General features: G+C 39.0%; 1 protein-coding gene across 1 annotated transcript in view; it reads left to right on the top strand.

Annotated features, from left to right (window-relative positions):
- The first annotated feature begins 1,281 nt into the window (after nt 1-1,281).
- LOC100673135 (T-cell receptor-associated transmembrane adapter 1) overlaps nt 1,282-20,158 on the top strand; it is a 53,992-nt gene continuing 35,115 nt past the window's right edge. The window contains exons 1-2 of the mRNA XM_023540405.2: nt 1,282-1,444; nt 17,785-17,895. Coding sequence (XP_023396173.1) covers nt 1,438-1,444; nt 17,785-17,895 — 118 coding nt within the window. The 5' untranslated portion in view covers nt 1,282-1,437. The remainder of the gene's footprint in view (nt 1,445-17,784; nt 17,896-20,158) is intronic.

Genomic DNA, 20,158 nt, shown 5'->3' with positions numbered 1-20,158 from the left:
ACAAATAGAAAAAGCCTTGGCCTGGAGCTGGCTTCCTAAATTCAGAATTTTAGCCTCCTAAACTGTGAGAAAATGCACTTGTTTTTTAAAACCATCGACTTGTGGTATTTCTGTTACAGCAGCACTAGATAACTAAGACACCTCCAAAACTGTGAGAATAAATTTCTCTTTGTGAAAGCCATCCACTTGTGGTATTTCTGGTATAGCAGCAGTAGACAGCTATGACAGCTACTATATATATATATATATATATATATATATATATATATATATATATATATATACGTTGTTAGATTCCATCGAGTCAATCTTCAACTCATAGCCACCCCAGGTAACAGAGTAGAACTCCCTCATAAGGTTTTCTAGGCTGTAATCTTTGTAGAAGCAGGTTGCCAGGTGTTTCTCCCACTGAGCTGCTGGGTGAGTTCAAGCTACCAACTTTTCAGTTAGCAGCTGAGCACTTAACTGTTGTACCACTGGAGCGCCTTATGCATGTGTGTGTCTTTATATATTATATAAGCCTTGTTCAGAACACTGGTATCAAAATAACCGCAAATGCTTATTAAAATGAAAATTCCTAGGCTTCATATATTCTGATACAATATCATGATGCACTTCAAATATTCTGATGCAATAGGCCCAGGAATTAGCCTTTTAAACTAGGGTCATATGACATGTACATTAACATTTGATAACTTCTGGTATTGAGACTCTGAGGTAGAAATTGAGAACTGGAGAGTTTTACCAGATGGCCCAAGATTGGACAAAAGGGACTTATGATGGCTGGAGCAAGGGTTGGCAGGGAAGAAGGAAGGTATCCAATCTCCCAGTGGGATAATGTATAGAAAACACTTGATACACAGTAAGCACTCAGAGAGTATTAACTACCTCCCCTCCATTATGCCTCACAGAAAACACAACCAACAGCTGAGCAGCCTAGGTGATGCTCACTGCTCACTCCTCAGATTAGGGTATTTTGTTTTGTTCTCCTGTGGTAAACTCACTTTTGAGGACACCCCTGGATTCTCTCCAGAGAGATGGATGTTTTCTCCTAATTTATACTTGATTTTAATTACTTATTTTTAAATTACATTCACAAATTGATAAAAATTGAAATGTCAGGGTAGAGAGGCTTGTGGGATTTTTCTTCTCATGTTACAAAACAATTTAAGAGCCTGCTGGTTTCAAATCAAAACTCTAGAAGCCTCCATCACCACATTTCCTGTTTGTAACTGAACAAAATACACACAAAAGATTTTAAGAAATAGCAGAGGAGAAAAAAAAAAAAAAAAAAAACTGAGGCACCCATAGAGGCAAGTTTTACTGCCACTCTTAACTTCACAAAGCAACCTCACTTAGAAAAGAAAATTTTGTGGGAGCATTTTAATCCATAAAGTTGCCCTATGGTTACATAAGGATTTTTCTGAAAAAAGAAGCATGTCAGGTAAGTGGCATTTTATATTCTTTTGTTCCATTCCTATACCTAAAAATTCACCTAATAACTTCAAAATCCATAGCAATAAGACACTTAAGATTTGGAAAGTAAACTAGTTAACACAATCAGTTTTAAAATGTGAGATAACCTTTAGTACAATTAGGTGATATTTTGAAATCTATTAATGAGTACGTGTTGGCTATTTTCTCTTAAAAGAATGAAATTGGGGCAGTGTTTAATAATATAAAGCAGATAGATGAATATAAAGTATTCATCGATAATTATGCCACTTTTCAGTACTTGTTATTTTTAAAGACAGTCATTGATCATGAATATTCCTCCTTTAATATAGTTATAAGCCAGGGAGGAGTAACCTCATTTATTTCATTAGATTTTAAGCACTGTATTGTTTTCCCAGCAATCAGTTCAACTGTCAACATTCAGAGACCTGAAAATTTTGCAAAGGCCAGTGAAATCCAACCACTGGGTAGTGAATCGTGAGGGTTGGATACACACCAATTAGCTGGAGTGTCTGTTCGCTGTTGATGGCTCATTCTCTTTTTATTCTTTTATGTGATTTTTATTTCTTTAATAAGCTTTATTTTGTTTTAAAAGAAAACATGCACATCATATAAACTGGGAAAATTATGAACTATATTAAAAAAATCTTACATATTTCCCAACACCTTAGAAAAACCATACATGTTTCATTTCCTTCCAGTTTTTATTTTTATGCACCATTCATGGCTTGCTCTTCCTAACTGGGATAATAATGTACGTAAAAGCTTATATCCAGCTTTTCTAACTAACATCATAATATAACCATTTCTCTTTTTATTATAACTTCTACCTAATCATTTTAATTGAATGCAGAACATGACACCTATTGGATTAATTATAGTCAACTTTGTTATTTTTTAATTGTTTGACATTTGTATTGTATCCAGTTTCTTTAATACTTTAAATGACTTATCAATAAACAGCTCCATAAATTTTCTATATTAAAAGTTATTTCTTAGGAAAGATTCCTAGAATTGGAATTACTGAATAATAGGTTATGAACATTTAAGTCTCCTTATTGCCAAACTGCTTTTCCAAGTGTGCTGCCAATTCACCCTCATTCAATCAGTGTTTCTCCTTAACAGGCTGGTCTCATTTAAAAAGATCTGTACTAATTGGATAAGCATAATACGCTAACCTATTGTTTAATATGCACTGATTTGATTATAATGAAGGTGAACATTTTTGCGTGGGTTTTTAAACTGTTTATAATGATATCATTTGTGAATTGTCTGATCACATTTTTTGCTTAATTATTTTGTTATAGTACTTTTGCAATCAATATGTACAAGCCATTTTCAGAGTAAAGATATTATGCTTTCTATGAATTTGCTTCCCAGTGTTTGCTTGCTAGATTTTAAAATCAATTGATTGGAGAAAGCACATGGGGTTCGTAAACTGATGTATGATATTCAAGGCCTCTCCACGTATTTTCCAAGTTCATAGGTTAGCAAAGAACAAAAGCAATTGTTGCGGTTTTGTTAGTGCCTTGCATGAAATGGGTGTAGCAATACTGCGAACGGCTGCCGTGAGCTGGTGCTGATGGGGAACTCAGAAAACGTAGCCAAGTCGAAGGCAGAGGATATGACATTCAAGCATTCCCAGGACTGATGAATAAATTCTAAAGTTAGGAGGAAAGTGATGACATTTCCTCCACAGAATTACTTAGTTCAGGCAGCCCCTGCAAGTGTACAATTCCACCAAAGGGACAAAAATAGAGAGTAATGAACGCTAAAGCCTCACAGATATTCAAAGACAAAAAACTTAATGTGAAAGAAGAATAGAACCAGATGATAGTATTTTTTATATTTAGAGAAGTGAAGCAAGAAAGACAATAAAATGTTTGAACACAAAGAAAAAAATAAAATTATTTGTAGTAAAGTAAAACAAAATATGGGAAAATAGTCCCAAATCTTTCCTCTCCCTTTCTTCCTACCTGTGTGCTTTGTAGTCAGGGCATCATCAATGAATGCGTCTGTATCGTAATTCCCACCGTGCTTCTGCATCCCAGGAAAACCAAGATTAGCTGAATCAAATGCTGTAAACAACTCCTATGAGCTACTGTTAATTTAGGTAGAACAATGATTCACAATTTAGTTACACGCTGTTGCTTAAAAAAAGAAGACCTTCATTGTCTACTCTGCTTTGTCTTCCTATGAGCCTCAATCACCATTTTGAGAACAGTGAAAGCCTTCCTTTTAGAGACTGGTAATAGGTAGGACTAACTCGTGAATCCCCTTTTAAACTCAAATGCTCTTTAAATTAAAGGGGGTCAAATGGAAAATGAATCATCTCTTACTTTATTCACAAATTGCAAGTTAATAATACATGTCATTGTCAAACACTTTCGTAAGTGCTTTTGGTTTTGTTCAATTCTCTCAACATTTCTGGATTTAAAGAAGGAGAGAAAAAATAACATTTCTTCTCACAACGTAAGAGACATAATAAAAACGAAACCCATGGCTGTTGAGTCGAGCCCAACTCATAGCGACACTAGAGGACAGAGTATAAACCTGCACCACAGGGTTTCAAGGAGAGGCTGGTGAATTTGAACTGCTGACCGTTTGGTTAGTAGCCAAATGCTTAAACCACTGCTCCGCCAGGCTCCACAAGAAACATCATAGTTAAGCTATTTTCTTTGGTAAAAGGCCATCTCCAGAGGCTCTTACCAGCTGCTTCTCCAGTGGTAAACAATTAGCACCTATGTTAACTAACCGAACCAAAAGAGAGGAGCATATACAGCAGGGATTTTGACAGCACTTCAATCCCAATAGGGTTTCTGCAACTTAGAATCCCAATTAAAGTTCAGCCCTAAAAGTGACTAAGTCACACCAACCTCGCTTCTAAGGAGAATTCTGTCTGTATGTCTTCCAAGGCAGTGACCTTTTAGTTCTATTCGAAAAGTTCAATTCTAAAAGCACTGGAGGAATCAAAACTGCCTTAAAAACCTACCTTCCACCTCGCTACCGTCTCTATACTTTCCCCAATTAAATTCCATAAATATTTTGAGAGAAATCATGATGTAATAGAAAGAGCAGACCTTGATGTCACACAGATAAGGGTTTGAATTCTAGTTTTGCAGTTGGCTTAGTGAGATTCCGTGGTTTGCAGAAAGTCACACAGCTAGTAAGTGACTGCTCTCATTCTATTTCTCCACAGTGTTTGAAAACAGTCACTACATAACCCCATATTGCTTTTGTCCCCCACAGCCCATCCCCATTACAGCTCCCTTCCCAATGTACACCATTTGTTTTCAAATAACCCTCTCTATTTTTTTATTCATAATACACTCATTTAAGGTTGGTGGCCTTCAGATGCTTCATTAAAAACACTGCTTTATTTACTCGAAAGCCTGGGACTGGATTTGAGAGACTCTTTCAGTGCTAATGGAATCCCTGTGTGGCATGAACAGTTAAGTTCTTACTATTAGCTGAAACATTGGTGGTTCAAAACCACCCAGTGAAGACTTGGAAGACAGGCCTGGCAATCTGCTTCTGGAAGGTCACAGCCTTGAAAATCCTGCAGAGAGCAGCTCTACTCTGCACATTTGGGGTTGCCACATGTCTGTCAGTTTGTTGTACTGTGGGGGCTTGTGTGTTGCTGTGATGTTGGAAGCTATGCCACTCATGTTCAGATACCAACAGGGACACACATGGAGAACAGGTTTCAGCTGAGCTTCCAGACTAACACAGGCTAGGAAGAAAGACTCAGCGGTCTACTTCTGAAAAGGATTAGTCAGTGAAAACCTTATGAATAGCAGTGGAACATTATCTAATATAATGTTGGAGATGAGCCCCCACGGGTTGAAAGGCACTCAAAAGACAACTGGGGAAGAGCTGCCTCCTCAAAGTAGAGTAGACCTTAATGACATGGATGGAGTAAAGCTTTCGGGACCTTCATTCCCTGATGTGGCATGACTCAAAATGAGAAGAAACAGCTGCCACATCCATTAGTAATCAGTACCTGGAATGTATGAAGTATGAATCTAGGAAAATTGGAAATCATCAAAAAAAGAAATGGTTAACATAAACATTGAAATCCTAGGCATTAGTGAGCTGAAATGGACTCGTATTGGCCATTTTGAATTGGACAATCATATAGCCTACTATGCTGGGAATGACAACTCGAAGAGGAATGGTGTTTGTTGCATTCATTGTCAAAAAGAATGTTTCAAGATCTATCCTGAAGTACAATGCTGTCGGTGATAGGGTAATACACATACACCTTCAAGGAAGACCAGTTAATATGACTATTATTCAAATTTACACACCAAACACTAGGGCCAAAGATGAAGAAATAGAAGATTTTTATCAGCTGCTGCAGTCTGATATTGATCGAACATGCAATCAAGATGCATTGATAATTATTGGTGATTGGAACGCAAAAGTTGGAAACAATGAACAAGGATCAGTAGTTGGAAAATATGGCCTTGGTGATAGAAACAATGCCGGAGATCGAATGATATAATTTTGCAAGACCAACAACTTCTTCATTGCAAATGCCTTCTTTCACCAACATAAACAGTGACCATACACAAGGACCTCACCAGACGGAACACACAGAAATCAAATTGACTACATCTGTGGAAAGAGATGATGGAAAAGCTCAATATCATCAGTCAGAACAAGGCCAGGGGCCGACTGTGGAACAGACCATCAATTGCTCATATGCAAGTTCAAGTTGAAACTGAAGAAAATCAGACCAAGTCCACGAGAGCCAAAATAAGAGCTCGAGTTCATCCCACATGAATTTAGAGACCATCTAAAGAATAGATCTGACACATTGAACTAGTGACTGAAGACCAGACAAATTGTGGAATGACATCAGGGACATCATCCATGAAGAAAGCAAGAGGTCATTGAAAAGACAGGAAAGAAAGAAAAGACCAAGATGGATGTGAGAGGAGACTCTGAAACTTGCTCTTGAGCGTCAAGTAGCTGAAGCAAAAGGAAGAATTGATGAAGTAAAAGAACTGAACAGAAGATTTCAAAGGGCATCTCGAGAAGACAAAGTAAAGTGTTATAATGACATGTGCAAAGAGATGGAGAAGGAAAACCAAAAGGGAAGAACATGCTTAGTGTTTCTCAAGCTGAAAGAACTAAAGAAAAAATTCAAGCCTCGAGTTGCGATAGTGAAGGATTCTATGGGGAAAATATTAAATGACACAGGAAGCATCAAAAGAAGATGGAAGGAATACACAGAGTCGTTACACTGAAAAAAAAAATTAGTCGATGTTCAACCATTTCAAGAGGTGACATATGATCACAAACCAACGGTACTGAAGGAAGAAGTCCAAGCTGCTCTGAAGGCATTGGCAAAAAACAAGGCTCCAGAACTTGATGGAATATCAATTGAGTTGTTTCAACAAACAGATGCAGCGCTGGAGGTGCTCACTCGTCTATGCCAAGAAATATGGAAGAGAGCTTCCTAGCCAACTGACTGGAAGAGATCCATATTTATGCCTCTTCCCAAGCAAGGTGATCCAACCGAATGTGGAAATTATAGAACAATATCATTAATATCACATGCAAGCAAAATTTTGCTGAAGATCATTCAAAATCGGCTGCAGCAGTATGTCTACAGGGGACTACCAGAAACTCAGGCCAGTTTCAGAAGAGAATGTGGAACCGGGGATATCATTGCTGATATCAGATGGATCCTGGCTGAAAGCAGGGAATACCAAAAGGATGTTTACCCATGTTTTATTGACTATGCAAAGGCATTCGACAGTGTGGATCGTAGCAAATTATGGATAACATCATGAAGAATGGGAATTCCAGAGCACTCAATTGTGCTCATGATCAACTTTTACATAGATCAAGAGGCAGTTGTTTGGACAGAACAAGGGGATACTGATTGGTTTAAAGTCAGGAAAGGTGTGCATCAGGGTTTTATTCTTTCACCATACCTATTCAATCTGCATGCTGAGCAAATAATACAAGAAGCTGGACTATATGAAGAATAACGGGGCATCAGGATTGGAGGAAGACTCATTAACAACCTGCGTTATGCAGTTGACACAACCTTGCTTGCTGAAAGTGAAGAGGACTTAAAGCACTCTTACTAATGAAGATCAAAGACCATAGCCTTCAGTATGGGTTACACCTCAACATAAAGAAAACAAAAATCCTCACAACTGGACCAATGAGCAACATCATGATAAATGGAGAAAAGACTGAAGTTGTGAAGGATTTCATTTTACTTGGATCCACAATCAACAGCCATGGAAGCAGCAGTCAAGAAATCAAGACGCATTGCATTGGGCGAATCTGCTGCAAAGGACCTCTTCAAAGTGTTGAAGTGCAAAGATGTCATCTCGAAGACTAAGGTGCGCCTGACTGAAGCCACGGTATTTTCAATCATATCTTATGCATGTGAAAGCTGGACAATGAATAAGGAAGACTGAAGAAGAATTGACGGGCCTTTGAATTGTGGTGTTGGCAAAGAATATGGAATATACCATGGTCTGCCAAAAGAATGAACGAATCTGTCTTAGAAGAAGTACAACCAGAATGTTCCTTAGAAGCAAGGATGGCGAGACTGTGTCTTACATACTTTGGACATGTTGTCAGGAGAGATCAGTCCCTGGAGAAGGACATCATGCTTGGCAGAAAAGAGGAAGACCCTCAAAGAGGTGGATTGACACAGTGGCTGCAACAATGAGCTCAAGGATAATAACAATTGTAAGGATGGCGCAGGACCGGGCAGTGTTTCGTCCTGTTGTGCATAGGGTCGCTATGAGTCAGAACTGACTCGATGTCACCTAACAACAACAACCGGCATCAGAACCAACTTAATGACACCTAAGAACAGCATTCCAGTGCTAATATCTATGAATCCAATCCCTTTTAATAATTAGGATGATGGGGCAGGATAGTAGGGGGTTGGGGGGTGGATTGTAGGTTTAGTGATAATGTGCCAGATTCACAGTATCATCGAGAATGTGGCTGATTCAGCACCAAATCATCAACACATTAAAAAAAAAAAATTATTAGTAGAGCTGTTGTTAGGTGCCACTGAGTCTGCTCTGACTCATCGTGACCCTTTGTACAAGAGAATGAAACACTGCCTGGTCCTGTATCATGCCCCCATTCATTGCTGTCTTTGAGCCCATTGCTGTAGCAACTGTGCCGGTCCATCTCATTGAGGGCCTTCCTCTTTTTCACTGACTCTCTACTGTACCAAGCATGATGTCTTTCTCTAGTGACTGATCCCTCCTGACAGCATGTCCAAAGTACATGAAAGTAGGTCTCACCATCCTTCCTTCTAAAGAGCATTCTGTCTGTACTTCTTCCAAGACAGATTTGTTCATTCTCCTGGCAAACCAAAAAAAAAAAAAAAAAAAGTCAAACCCATTGGTGCCAAGTCGATTCCAACTCATAGGGATTCTTCTGGCAGTCTAGGGCATATGCAATATTCTTCGCCAGCACCATAATTCGAATGCATAAATTCTTCTTTGGTCTTCCTTATGTGTTGTCCAGCTTTCGCGTGCATATGAGGTGACTGCAAACATCATTGCTTGGGTCAGGTGCCTCTGAGTCCTCAAAGTGACATCTTTCCTTTTTAATACTTTAAAGAATTCTTTTTCAGTGGATTTACCCAGTGCAATAGGTCATTTGATTTCTTGAGGAGAGTTATGGAGATGTTAATTTTTTTTTTTTTTTTAATATTGGTACTTTTCTTTGAACTTTCTGGGGTTCCTAAAGTAAACATACACATTTTTATGGGAAGTTTATGGACTGCAAAGAAGAGATGGCCACTTCTCTGGCAGAGTTTACAAGCCAAGGGAAGCCATCAAGAAAAGCCATATACTATGTACTGTAAACTCATACACTTGTCTCAAGTAAAGACCTCCTGAAGGAGAATCAGCTACGGCATATAGGGTCACTATGAGTCAGAATCGACTCATTGGCAATGGAGTGGGGATTTATTGATTTTCTATAGTTAATTGTTCATGTAAAGGCTTCTTATGAATCAGATCTACCAGCAGTAAGGCAAGATATTTGCTTAGCTTAGTTTTATTCCCTAGAACAAACAACTGTTAATTTCATATACCTGAAGCCAACCTACTGCCGTCAAGTTGATTCTGACTCTTAGTGATCCTATAGGATAGTGTAGAACTGCCCCATAGGGTTTCCAAGGAATGGCTGGTGGATTTGAACTGCCAACTTTTTAGTTAGCAGCCGTAGCTCTTAATCACTGGGCCACCAGGGCTCCAATTACATATACCAAACCAAAACCAAACCCTTTGCCGACGAATTGATTCTGACTCATTGTGACCCTACAGGAGAGAGTAGAAGTGCCCCATAGAGTTCCCAAGGACCAGCTGGTGGATTTGAACTGCCCACCTTTTGGTTAGCAGCTGCAGCACTTAACCCACTATGCCACCAGGGTTTCCATTACACATACAATTCCTGCCAATTACTGTCAAATTTAAGAGAGTCAGAGGCCTTATAATTAAACCCACTATTGTAAGCCCCTGACTGTTCAAAGATAGATTGTTGTTGTTGTTAAGTGCCATTGAGTTGGTTCTGACTCATAGCAACCCTATGTACAACAGAAGGAAACACTACCAGCGCCATCTTCACAATCGTTGTTATGCTTGAGCCCACTGTTGCAGCCACTGTGTCAATCCATTTCGTTGAGGGTCTTCCTCTTTTTCACTGACCCTCCATTTTACCAAGCATGATGTCCTCCTCCAGGACTGATCCCTCCCAATAACATGTCCAAAGTATGTGAGATGTAATCTTGCCATCCTTGCTTCTAAGGAGCATTCTGGTTGTACTTCTTCCAAGACAGATTTGTTCGTTCTTTTGGCAGTCCATCGTATATGCAATATTCTTTGTCAACACCACAATTCAAAGGTATCAATTCTTCTTCAGTCTCCCTTATTCATTGTCCAGCTTTTGAATGCATATGAGGAGATTGAAAACACCATGGCTTGGGTAAGGCGCACATTAGTCTTCAAAGTGACATCTTTGCTTTTCAACACTTTAAAGAGGTTTTTTGCAGCAGATTTGCCCAATGCAAAAAAAAAAAAAAATGTTTTGATTTCTTTCTTTTTTTAATTGTGCTTTAGGAGAAAGTTTACAGCTCAAGTTAGTTCCTCATATAAAAACTTATACACATATTGTTATGTGACACTAGTTGCAATCTGTATGATGTGACAGCACACGCCCCATTTCCACCCCGGATTTCCTGTGTCCATTCAATAAGCTCCTGTTTGTTTGTACCTTCTCATTCTGCCTCCAGACAGGAGCTGCCCATTTAGTCTTGTGTATCTACTTGAACTGAGAAGCACACTCTTCATAAGTATTATTTGATGCTCTACGGTCCAGTCTAATCTTTGTCTGAAGAGTTGACTTCAGGAATGGTTTTATTTCTGGGTTAACAGAGAGCCAGAGCCCATGTCTTGGAGGGCTCCTCTAGTCTCAGTCAGGCCATTAAGTCTGGTTTTTTATGTGAATTTGAGTTCTGCTCCACAGTTCCCTACTGCCCTGCCAGGGACTCTCTGTTGTGTTCCCTGTCAGGGCAGGCACTGGTGGTAGCCAGGCACCATCAAATTCTTCTGGTCTCAGGCTGATGGAGTCTCTGGCTTATGTGGCTAATGTTGTCTCTTGGGCTAATATTTTCCTTGTGCCCTTGGTGTTCTTCATTCTCCTTTGCTCCAAGTGGGTTGGGATTAATCGATGCATCTTAGATGGCCGCTCGCAAGCTTTTAAGAACCCAGACGTCACTCACAAAAGTGGGATGCAGAACATTTTCTTAACAAACTTTGTTACGCCGATTCACCTAAACATCTGTGGAAATCATAGTCCCCAGATCCCAGCCCCTGCTACTCTGTCTCTCAAAGTGTTTGGTTGTGTTCAGGAAACTTCTTAGCTTTTGGTTTAGCTGAGCTGTGCTGGCTTCTCCTGTATTTTGTGTTGTCCTTTCCTTCACCTAAGATAATTCTTGTCTACTATCTAGTTAGTGAATTCCTCTTTCCCTCCCTCCCCACCCTCATAACCATCCAAGAATGTCTTCTGTGTTTTAAGCTTTTCTTGAGTTCTTATAATAGTGGTCTCACACAGTATTTGTCCTTTTGCTTCTAATTTCACTCAGCATAATGCCTTCCAGATTGATCCATGGTGTAAGATGTTTCTCAGATTCATCATTGTTCTTTATCGTTGTGTGTATATACCATAATTAGTTTATAGACACCTAGGTTGTTTCCATCTTTTTGCTATTGTAAATAGTGCTGCAGCTAACGTGGGTGTGCATATACCTATTCATGTGACGGCTCTTATTTCTCTAGGATATACTCTAAGGAGAGGGATTGCTGGATCCTATGGCACTTCTATTTCTAGTTTTTTAAAGAGGTGCCAAATCAATTTCCAAAGTGACGTCTTTTGATTTCCTGACTGCTGTTTCCATGGGTGTTGACTGTGGCTTCAAGCAAAACGAAGCTTAAATCATGATTTTCTTAGTTGCGGCTGCCTCGCTAATAACTTCTCAAGGCCTTTGGCTTTTAACAATGTAAATAGCTAAATTCAAATTATGTGGTAGTTCTTAAATTGATAAAAGTTATATAAATGAAAGCAATTATAGTTTATAAATAATAACACTGAAGATTGCACTTGTTGGACAAGAATTTTTAAGAGCTTTGTGTACCCAATATTGTAAGAGGCAGTGGCTAGACACCCACATGAGTGAAGAATAACTAGGTAAGAAGTACCAAGTGTGCGTGTGTGTGAATATTTACATACATCTGCCATTCAAGTTGAAAATTTCCAACATTTAGCTACTCAATACCTACTCTTTTATGTGTCTGTTTTGTTTTGTTTTCAAAATAGTGACATTTATTGTTGGCAGTCGAAAAGGTATGGAAGATACCAAGAATGTCATGAAATATAAAGCTTCTAAAATGAAAACCTCCCCATTTAAAGCTCAGATAACATTACAAAAGGGAAAAAAATCTTGGAAAATACATTAGGAAGATAAGAATGGCACACTCCTAAAACCAGAAGAAAACTAGATACTATGTCTCAACAGGTTTATACACGTGAGAATTTAGCCCATTTTAAAAGGCATTCAATTGGTTATGTGGAATAAATTTCCTTTTATAGTAAATGATAAAACCCAGCCCTAAAGGAATGCATAGTATGGTTCAAGTTTTTCCCTTCCTATTGCTGACATATTTTTTTATGAAAACTTTTAGGGCTTTCCCTAAAGATTTAGTGTAAATTTTGGGGTTATAGTATTGATTTGGTTGTTTCTTTGTAGCTGAAAGCAACTAATGGACTAAGGCAATTATTTTAACGTTCACTTTAATTAGAAAGAAGAAAGGGGAACTTCTATTTGCAATGTAATTTTGAGCCAATTGTAAGGATAAATTTAGCTAGATTCAGTGTAATTATTTTAATAAAAATTAGAATTTTCTGCTCACTTCCTTGAAGTATGACTTTTACATTGTACTATATTTGTCCATACTAAAACTGTTCATTGAGTGTATACCAAATACTGATGCTATGTGAAACAGACAAAAAAAAAAAAAAAAAAACACTAACTAGGAAGGAGATTGATTTTATTTGTTCCCCCTATGGTACATTTAAATCCATTGACCCATTGCTGTCAAGTCAATTCCAACTCATAGCGGCCCTACAGGACAGAGTAGAATTGCCCCCTAAGGCTTCCAAGGAGTGGCTGGTGGATTCAAAGTGCCGACCTTTTGGTTAACAGCTTAACCACTGCACCACCAGGGCCTCAGGGTGCATTTAGTTAGTAAAAATAAATATTTTAGGTCCTTAAGGTAAAAGTAGAAAAACAAAGAGAGTGAGAGAACACCCTCATTGTATACTTTTCAGCATTATTCTGTGGTCTGTTTCTGCTCACTGCGACTCTATCCTGGTTTCATGCAAGCGTTTGTTTCCTGGGATTGTGGTTGGGCTCATACAGTTTAGCTGAACTAGTGTTTTTTCCAAGTTTTTTTTTTTCAGAAATTTTACTGACACTAATCAAACTCCCAAAAGACTGATTTTTAAACAAGAAAATAAATTTTTACTATTACAGTGACAGGCACCCCCATAAAGCTAATCAGACAGCTAGCTGTTGGCACCAACCTCCTTGTAACGAGGTTCCTGGGAAATGCATTAATAATCAGCAGGTTTCTTGGTAAATATAGACTCAGGGCAGAGAGAATTAGGTCATTGCTGATGAGCACTGTCACAAAAGCTATAGAGGCCTAATGAGTTACTCTTCTTCCCACAGGGATCTATTTCTAAGCTGCTGGGTGGTAGGCCTTTTATCCTTAGTAGTGCTGGAGACAAATATAACAGCGTCTTCAACTCGTCTCTTCCTTGGTTATGGATGCGTCCAGACCTTATATTTCATCAGAACCCTTCTATTGGCCCTTGCCATTACATTACCCTTCTTCACGGAGTCAACATTCATCTGTCAATAGCAGGAGTGTTACTAACGTAGCAGCTACAGTAAGAGCAGCTAATGCTTACTGAGTGTTTATACATGAGACGCTGTTCTAAGAACCTCATTACATGTCTAAACTCCCCTAATTCCCATAACGTCTGTATAGTATAGGTACTATTATCACATGGAGCCCCAGGGTGGTGCAAATAGTTGACATGCTCAGCTGCTAACCGAAATGTAGGTGGTTTGGGTCCACCTAGGAGCATACCTTGGAAGAAAGGCCAGGCAATCTACTTCCAAAAAATCAGCCATTAAAAACCCTATGGAGCACGGTTCTACTCTGACACACGTGGGGTCACCACGAGTCAGAATGGACTCTATAGCAAATTTTTTTTTTAATTGCCACTTGCTTTTCACATATGAAGAAAATGAGGCGTGAAGACTAAGAGGAATAAGATTATGCTTCCATCCTTCTGGGAGTTCACAGTGGAGGAGAGATTTGTACAGAAATGGTTACTTCAATATCTGTGGTCATGTAGACGGATGTATAAGATGTCATTTGATGGCAGGCAGACAGCACTCAGGAAAGTCTTCAAAGAGAAGGTAGGCTTAAAAAATAACTAGGATTTGCCAGATGGCCAAGGGGAAAAGGTATCTGAGACAAATGTACAGGGACATACAGACATGAGATAGTGAGGATGGTATTTACTGAAGATTGCAAGTGGTTCAGGATGACTGGAGAATGGCATATGACTGGATGGGCAGGGAATCTGAAGTAACTTTTGAGGAAATCATTTCTGGTGGGGACATCAAAGTGTATGTCTTTTATGTTCACTGCACTTCACTCCTGGAGGACCCCTGGCCACAGAGAGAAGACAAAGGGGCAACTTCCTCTAGAAACCTAGGGTGAGGGGAGTATATAAAGAGAGCATATTGAAGGACAGTAGCTAGATCAGGAGTGGTGGTTGATGCAGTGTGGGTCAGCCTAAAGAACCATAAATACAAAGGTCAGGGCCAATCAAACTAATAGGAACAGAAGCCAGACCGATCTGAGAAGGATCTGGTTAGTATTATACTTAAAAACCTTGGCCATCAAGACATCAAAATATTGTAAGATGTGTATTCCCTTTGACCCCATAATTCATCTTCAAGGTTTTTTTTTTTTTTTTTTTAAAGCTAAACAAAAAGAGAATTAAGAATGTATGTGCAGTTTTAACTGAAAAGCTCATCATCACAATGTCTGTGACTTAAGATTAGGGGAAAAAATGTCTAACAATAAAGAATTGTTTAAATAAATTATTTAGGTCCCTGGGTGGCACAAGTGGTTTTTACTCGACTGCTAACCTAAAGGTTGGTGGTTTGAACACACCCATTATTGCTGCAAAAGAAGGGCCTGGTGACTTGCTTCCATAAAAATTACAGCTAAGAAAATCCTATGGAGCAATTCTACTCTGTAACAACAGGGTGGCCATGGGTTGGATTTTTTTTGGTTTAAATAAACCATGGAAAATCCATACAATGGAATATAGGGCAGCCAAACACTATGGAAGCCTATTTTGTGGACAGAAGAGATGTGTACTATCAAGTTATAAGGGAAAAAGCAGATACTTGTACAGTTTGTATAATTTATACCTATGCCTCTGTCCATAAAAATTTCTTCATAGAGAAAAATAAGTTTGGAAGCAGCACATTAACCAGAGTGTTCACCACGGCTGTCTCTTGACACTGAGGTTATGGCTGATTCTTGTCTTCTTATTTTTGCTTGTCTGTGTTTACTGATTGCTTTTAACATTGAACATGTATGATGTGTGTAATCGGCCTGATCAGTTTGTCACAAAGTGTCACCAAATACAATGACTGGAGAGGATGAGCAATTAGAGCCTAATCTTTTATTTATTTTTTTTTATTGTGTTTTAGGTGAAAGTTGACAGAACAAGTTAATTTCTCTTACAAAAATTTATATACATATTGTTATGTGACACTAGTTGCAATCCCTATAACGTGACAGCACACTCCCCCTTTCCACCCCGGGTTTCCCGTGTCCATTCAACCAGTTACTGTCCCTTTCTGCCTTCTCATTCTGCCTCTGGACAAGACCTACACATTTGGTCTCATGTGTCTGCCTGAACTAAGAAGCACACTCTTATTTTATGTTTTGTAGTCCAGTCTAGTCTTTTTCTGAAGAGCTGGCTTCAGGAATGGTTTTAGTTCTAGGTTAACAGAGCTTCTGGGATTCATGTCTTTGAGGTTTCCTCCAGTCTCAGTCAGACCATTAAGCCTGGTCTTTTTACATGAATTTGAGCTCTGTTCCACACTTTCTCCTGCTCCATCTGGGACTCTCTGTTGTGTTCCCTGTCATGACGGTCATTGGTGGTAGCTGGGCACCATCTAGTTCTTCTGGTCTCAGGCTGATGGGGTCTCTGGTTTATGTGGACCTTTTGTCTCTTGGGCTAATATTTTCCTTGTGTCCTTGGTGTTCTTCATTCTCCTTTGCTCCAAGAGGGTTGGGACCAATTGATGCATCTTAGATGGCCACTTGCAAGTTTTTAACACCCCAGACACCGCTGTGGGATACAGAACATTTCCTAATAAACTTTGTTATGCCAATTGACCTAGATGTCCCCTGAAACCACGGTTCCCAGACACTCACCTCTGCTACTCTGTCCCTTGAAGTGTTTGGTTGTGTTCAGGAAACTTCTTAGCTTTTGGTTTGGTCCAGTTGTGCTGACTTCCCCTGTATTGTGTGTTGTCTTTCCGTTCACCTAAGACGATTCTTGTCAGTTAGTGAATTCCCTTCTCCCTCCCTCCCCACCATTTGTCACTGTCAAAGAACATTTTCTTCTATGTTTAATCTTGACTGACTAAATAACCTGAAATGATACTTGTGATTCGCCTCAATAGAATGTACAGTCACAGGCCCTCAAAATGTTTTAAAATGTGGTAGAACCTAAAACTTACCTAGACTGTGGATGCTTAAGTGCTGTACATAAGAAGAAAAGAATAAAGGTCTTTAATAACAGAGATCACTCCTTTATCACTGTATTATGACAGTCGAGAGAGAAACTGAGACCCATCTGGAAAGTAAGACAGCTTACTGGCCCCAGTTTTCACAACCATAATTAAATCATCCTGAAGGGGACTATTACCAATTGGGATGGGGTAAGGGGGCCATCTCTTTCTGAAAGCTTGCCTTAAAATTTTCCCAATGTATCTTTTGACCCAACGATTCTACTCCCAGAAACCTCTTCTAGAGGTGAGCCCACACATCCACAAAATGTCTGTCCAATGGTGTTCCTTGCATTGTTTGCAAGAAAAGAGTTTTAAAAAATCACAATGTCCATCTTAGGAGAAATGATTAGATGTGTTACATTACAGCAACACTGTGGAATACTATGCAGCTACTAAAAATAACTTGCTAACATGATAAAATTCCCCACACTATTAAGTTTCAAAAAATGCTATATGTGTAACCTATCCCATTTGAGACAAAAATATATTTGTATATATTTATGGTTTTATAGAGGACCTTACATGTTACTTTACATTCCCATACTATTGGGAGTTTTTGCACCCAGCATGTACTCATATTTTTCTAAAATACATAAAAGTCAAATAAATAATTCTAAGAATATGTGTAGGATCATGCCAGATCTGAAGTTTCTAGCATATTCAAAATAATTACTATGTTGTAGAGTTGCTGTAAATATTCAGTGGGATTATGTTCTCATTGAATAAATTAGGTACCCACAAAATCTTAGTATTTTTTATCAGAGGATTTGTCCTTTGTTTTGAGGAAACGTAACATCTTTCATTAAGAACAAATGTAATGGTTTTAATGGTGGGAAACGGATAAGCAGCAACCACATGTTGGCTTTTATTTCCAGGAAACGTTGGGTGCCACTTTCTTGTCTGGGGACTTATAGCCTTACTGGGTTTGGCTCTGGTGATATCATTGATCTTCAATATTTCTCATTACGTGGAAAAGCAGCGACAAGGTAAGATGTGTAACAAGTAGCTGTATAGTACCTGCTGGGATTGAAACTTGTGGAGTCACTGGAAAGCATACAGAAGACAATTTTATGAAATGTCGTTCAATGGGATATTTTTACCTGAGAAAATCTATTTCATAAATTTTCACCCTGCAGGTTTTCTTAAATTAAGAATGCAATCATATTAGAAATATTTGCAAACTCCCAAACTTAGCTTTATCGACTAGTTGACCCTACACCTGCATTAGGGTATAAAGTTGGGAGGAATTGCCCTGTGGTAAATGTATTTTTTCCCCTCCAATTCAACAACCCATGGCTATTACATTCTGTTGTGAAGCAGTCATAAATGTTCTGTCTGACACATGATGTGAAAAGTGAAAACTAGCTCTTTAAGGTTTGCCTCAAGCCTACTCAAACTTCTCAGAATTAATCAGGGCCTCTATAGCATTGCAGGCTGGGGTGGCCTCAGAAGCAGACTAGAAAAACAGTAGACTGAACCATGGGGTTTGTGATCAAATACTCCCATGATCTATGAGATCAAGAGAACCTGCCATCATAGGCTTTTCTTCTTCCGTAGACTTGGCAAGGTTTTAATCACCCGGCTTTCGCCTGAGATGCTGCGGTTGAGCAGCGTAATGCCCAGCCACTAGCACAACCGTTGTGTGCTGTAGGCATTCACTATACACATGTCAGATGGATGGATGGATGGATGGGTGGGTGGATGGATGGATGGGTGGGTGGGTGGATGGATGGGTGGATGGGTGGATGGGTGGATGGATGGGTGGGGGGTGCGGGGGTGGGTGAGGGGGTGGATGGATGGGTGGATGGGTGGGTGGGTGGGTGGATGGATGGATGGGTGGGTGGATGGATGGATAGATGGGTGGATGGGTGGATGGATGGGTAGGTGGAAGAATGAAGGTTCAGATATTTCTGGGTGGTGTTTTTGTATTATAGAACCAAGACACTATTAGGGACAGGGCATTTAAGTGGTAATAAAGGAACAGGAAAGAAAATGTAAATGCTTTTTCTTTTAGCAGATGAAAACAAATTAAGCTAAGTTAATTCAACACGTGTATAAGAAAAATTGCAAGAAACTAATTTAGAACAGTTGCCATATTCCCAGGAGTGTCCTTGCTCCTCTAAGGGTGTTTTCTTAAGTGTTGATAATGCTAATGTAAAATATCAAGAGGAAGGCATTGTTGCCATGCAGGCTTTTAAAAACAAGAAAGATAGGAGGTGCTGGAAAATGAAGTGGCACGGCTGAAGGCACACATCTATTCAAAAGCAAAATCAAGGATAAGTGTCCCATTTGTCTAATTCTTTGCCAAAATAGCTCCCACCAGCACATGCTACTGTCACACTGCTGATCGAATGTCCTCAGCCAGAAACAGAGATCTTTAGGGTCTCTATGGTATCAGTTCTCTGCCCAAAGTGACGCTCCAGTCAAGCAAGACGTTTCTGTTAACAATGATTTCAGTTACTATTTTAGAAATCAAGTATTTTTAACTCTTTAGTTACTATTGGTTTAGTGGCATACCGGCCACTTTTTATGACTCTGGACCTCTTAGGTAGTACATTATTTTGGCTCTAACACATTTAGTGTCAGCAGACCAGAGTCGGGGTCTCATTGTTGTATAAGTTGAGCATTCCATTAGTGATGCTTTCTGGATGTCAGTTTTGTAAATGTTGCCTTTTTTCCTTTACTTCTGTGAGATAAGGCTTGCAATCATAACTATGGCTTTCCCCTGTGATAGTTAGGGAGCCCTGATGGGTTCGTTTTGGTTTTTCTGTGTCATGTTTGGAAAACCAGCGATTCCTCATGGAAAGGTACCCACAACAAATTCTCCATTTAGTTCTCACTGGCATATTGTCACACTACAGATCGGTGGCACCAGAGTGCCACTCTCCTCATTGGTGGCTTGTATAACCAGATCATATTTCTCAAAATCCATATTACCAATCCAAAATTTAAACACACTTAATTAGTAAGCATGCATTAAAAATTACAACACTGAAAACACATGCCATTAAAAAAATTAAAAAAAAATAATTGATAACAAAAGGGTTTTTAAATATCTGCATATAATGAACTTTGTAAGTCAGATGTATAAATGTTATCAGACTTCTTCAAAGTTTCCTTTATTTATAGAAAAAACTGAACTATGAGTAGTTCTTTTCTTTATGCAATAGCTTATAATGAATATATTTTAATTTCTTCATTAAAATATTTTCACCCAGATGAAAAAGAGGTGAATAGAAACCTAGAGAG

The sequence above is a fragment of the Loxodonta africana genome, chromosome 20 (genome assembly GCF_030014295.1).
Source record: "Loxodonta africana isolate mLoxAfr1 chromosome 20, mLoxAfr1.hap2, whole genome shotgun sequence".
Lineage (NCBI taxonomy): Eukaryota > Metazoa > Chordata > Mammalia > Proboscidea > Elephantidae > Loxodonta > Loxodonta africana.
The sequence above is the reverse complement of the archived record's forward strand: the minus strand, read 5'-3'. Positions and strand labels throughout refer to the sequence as shown.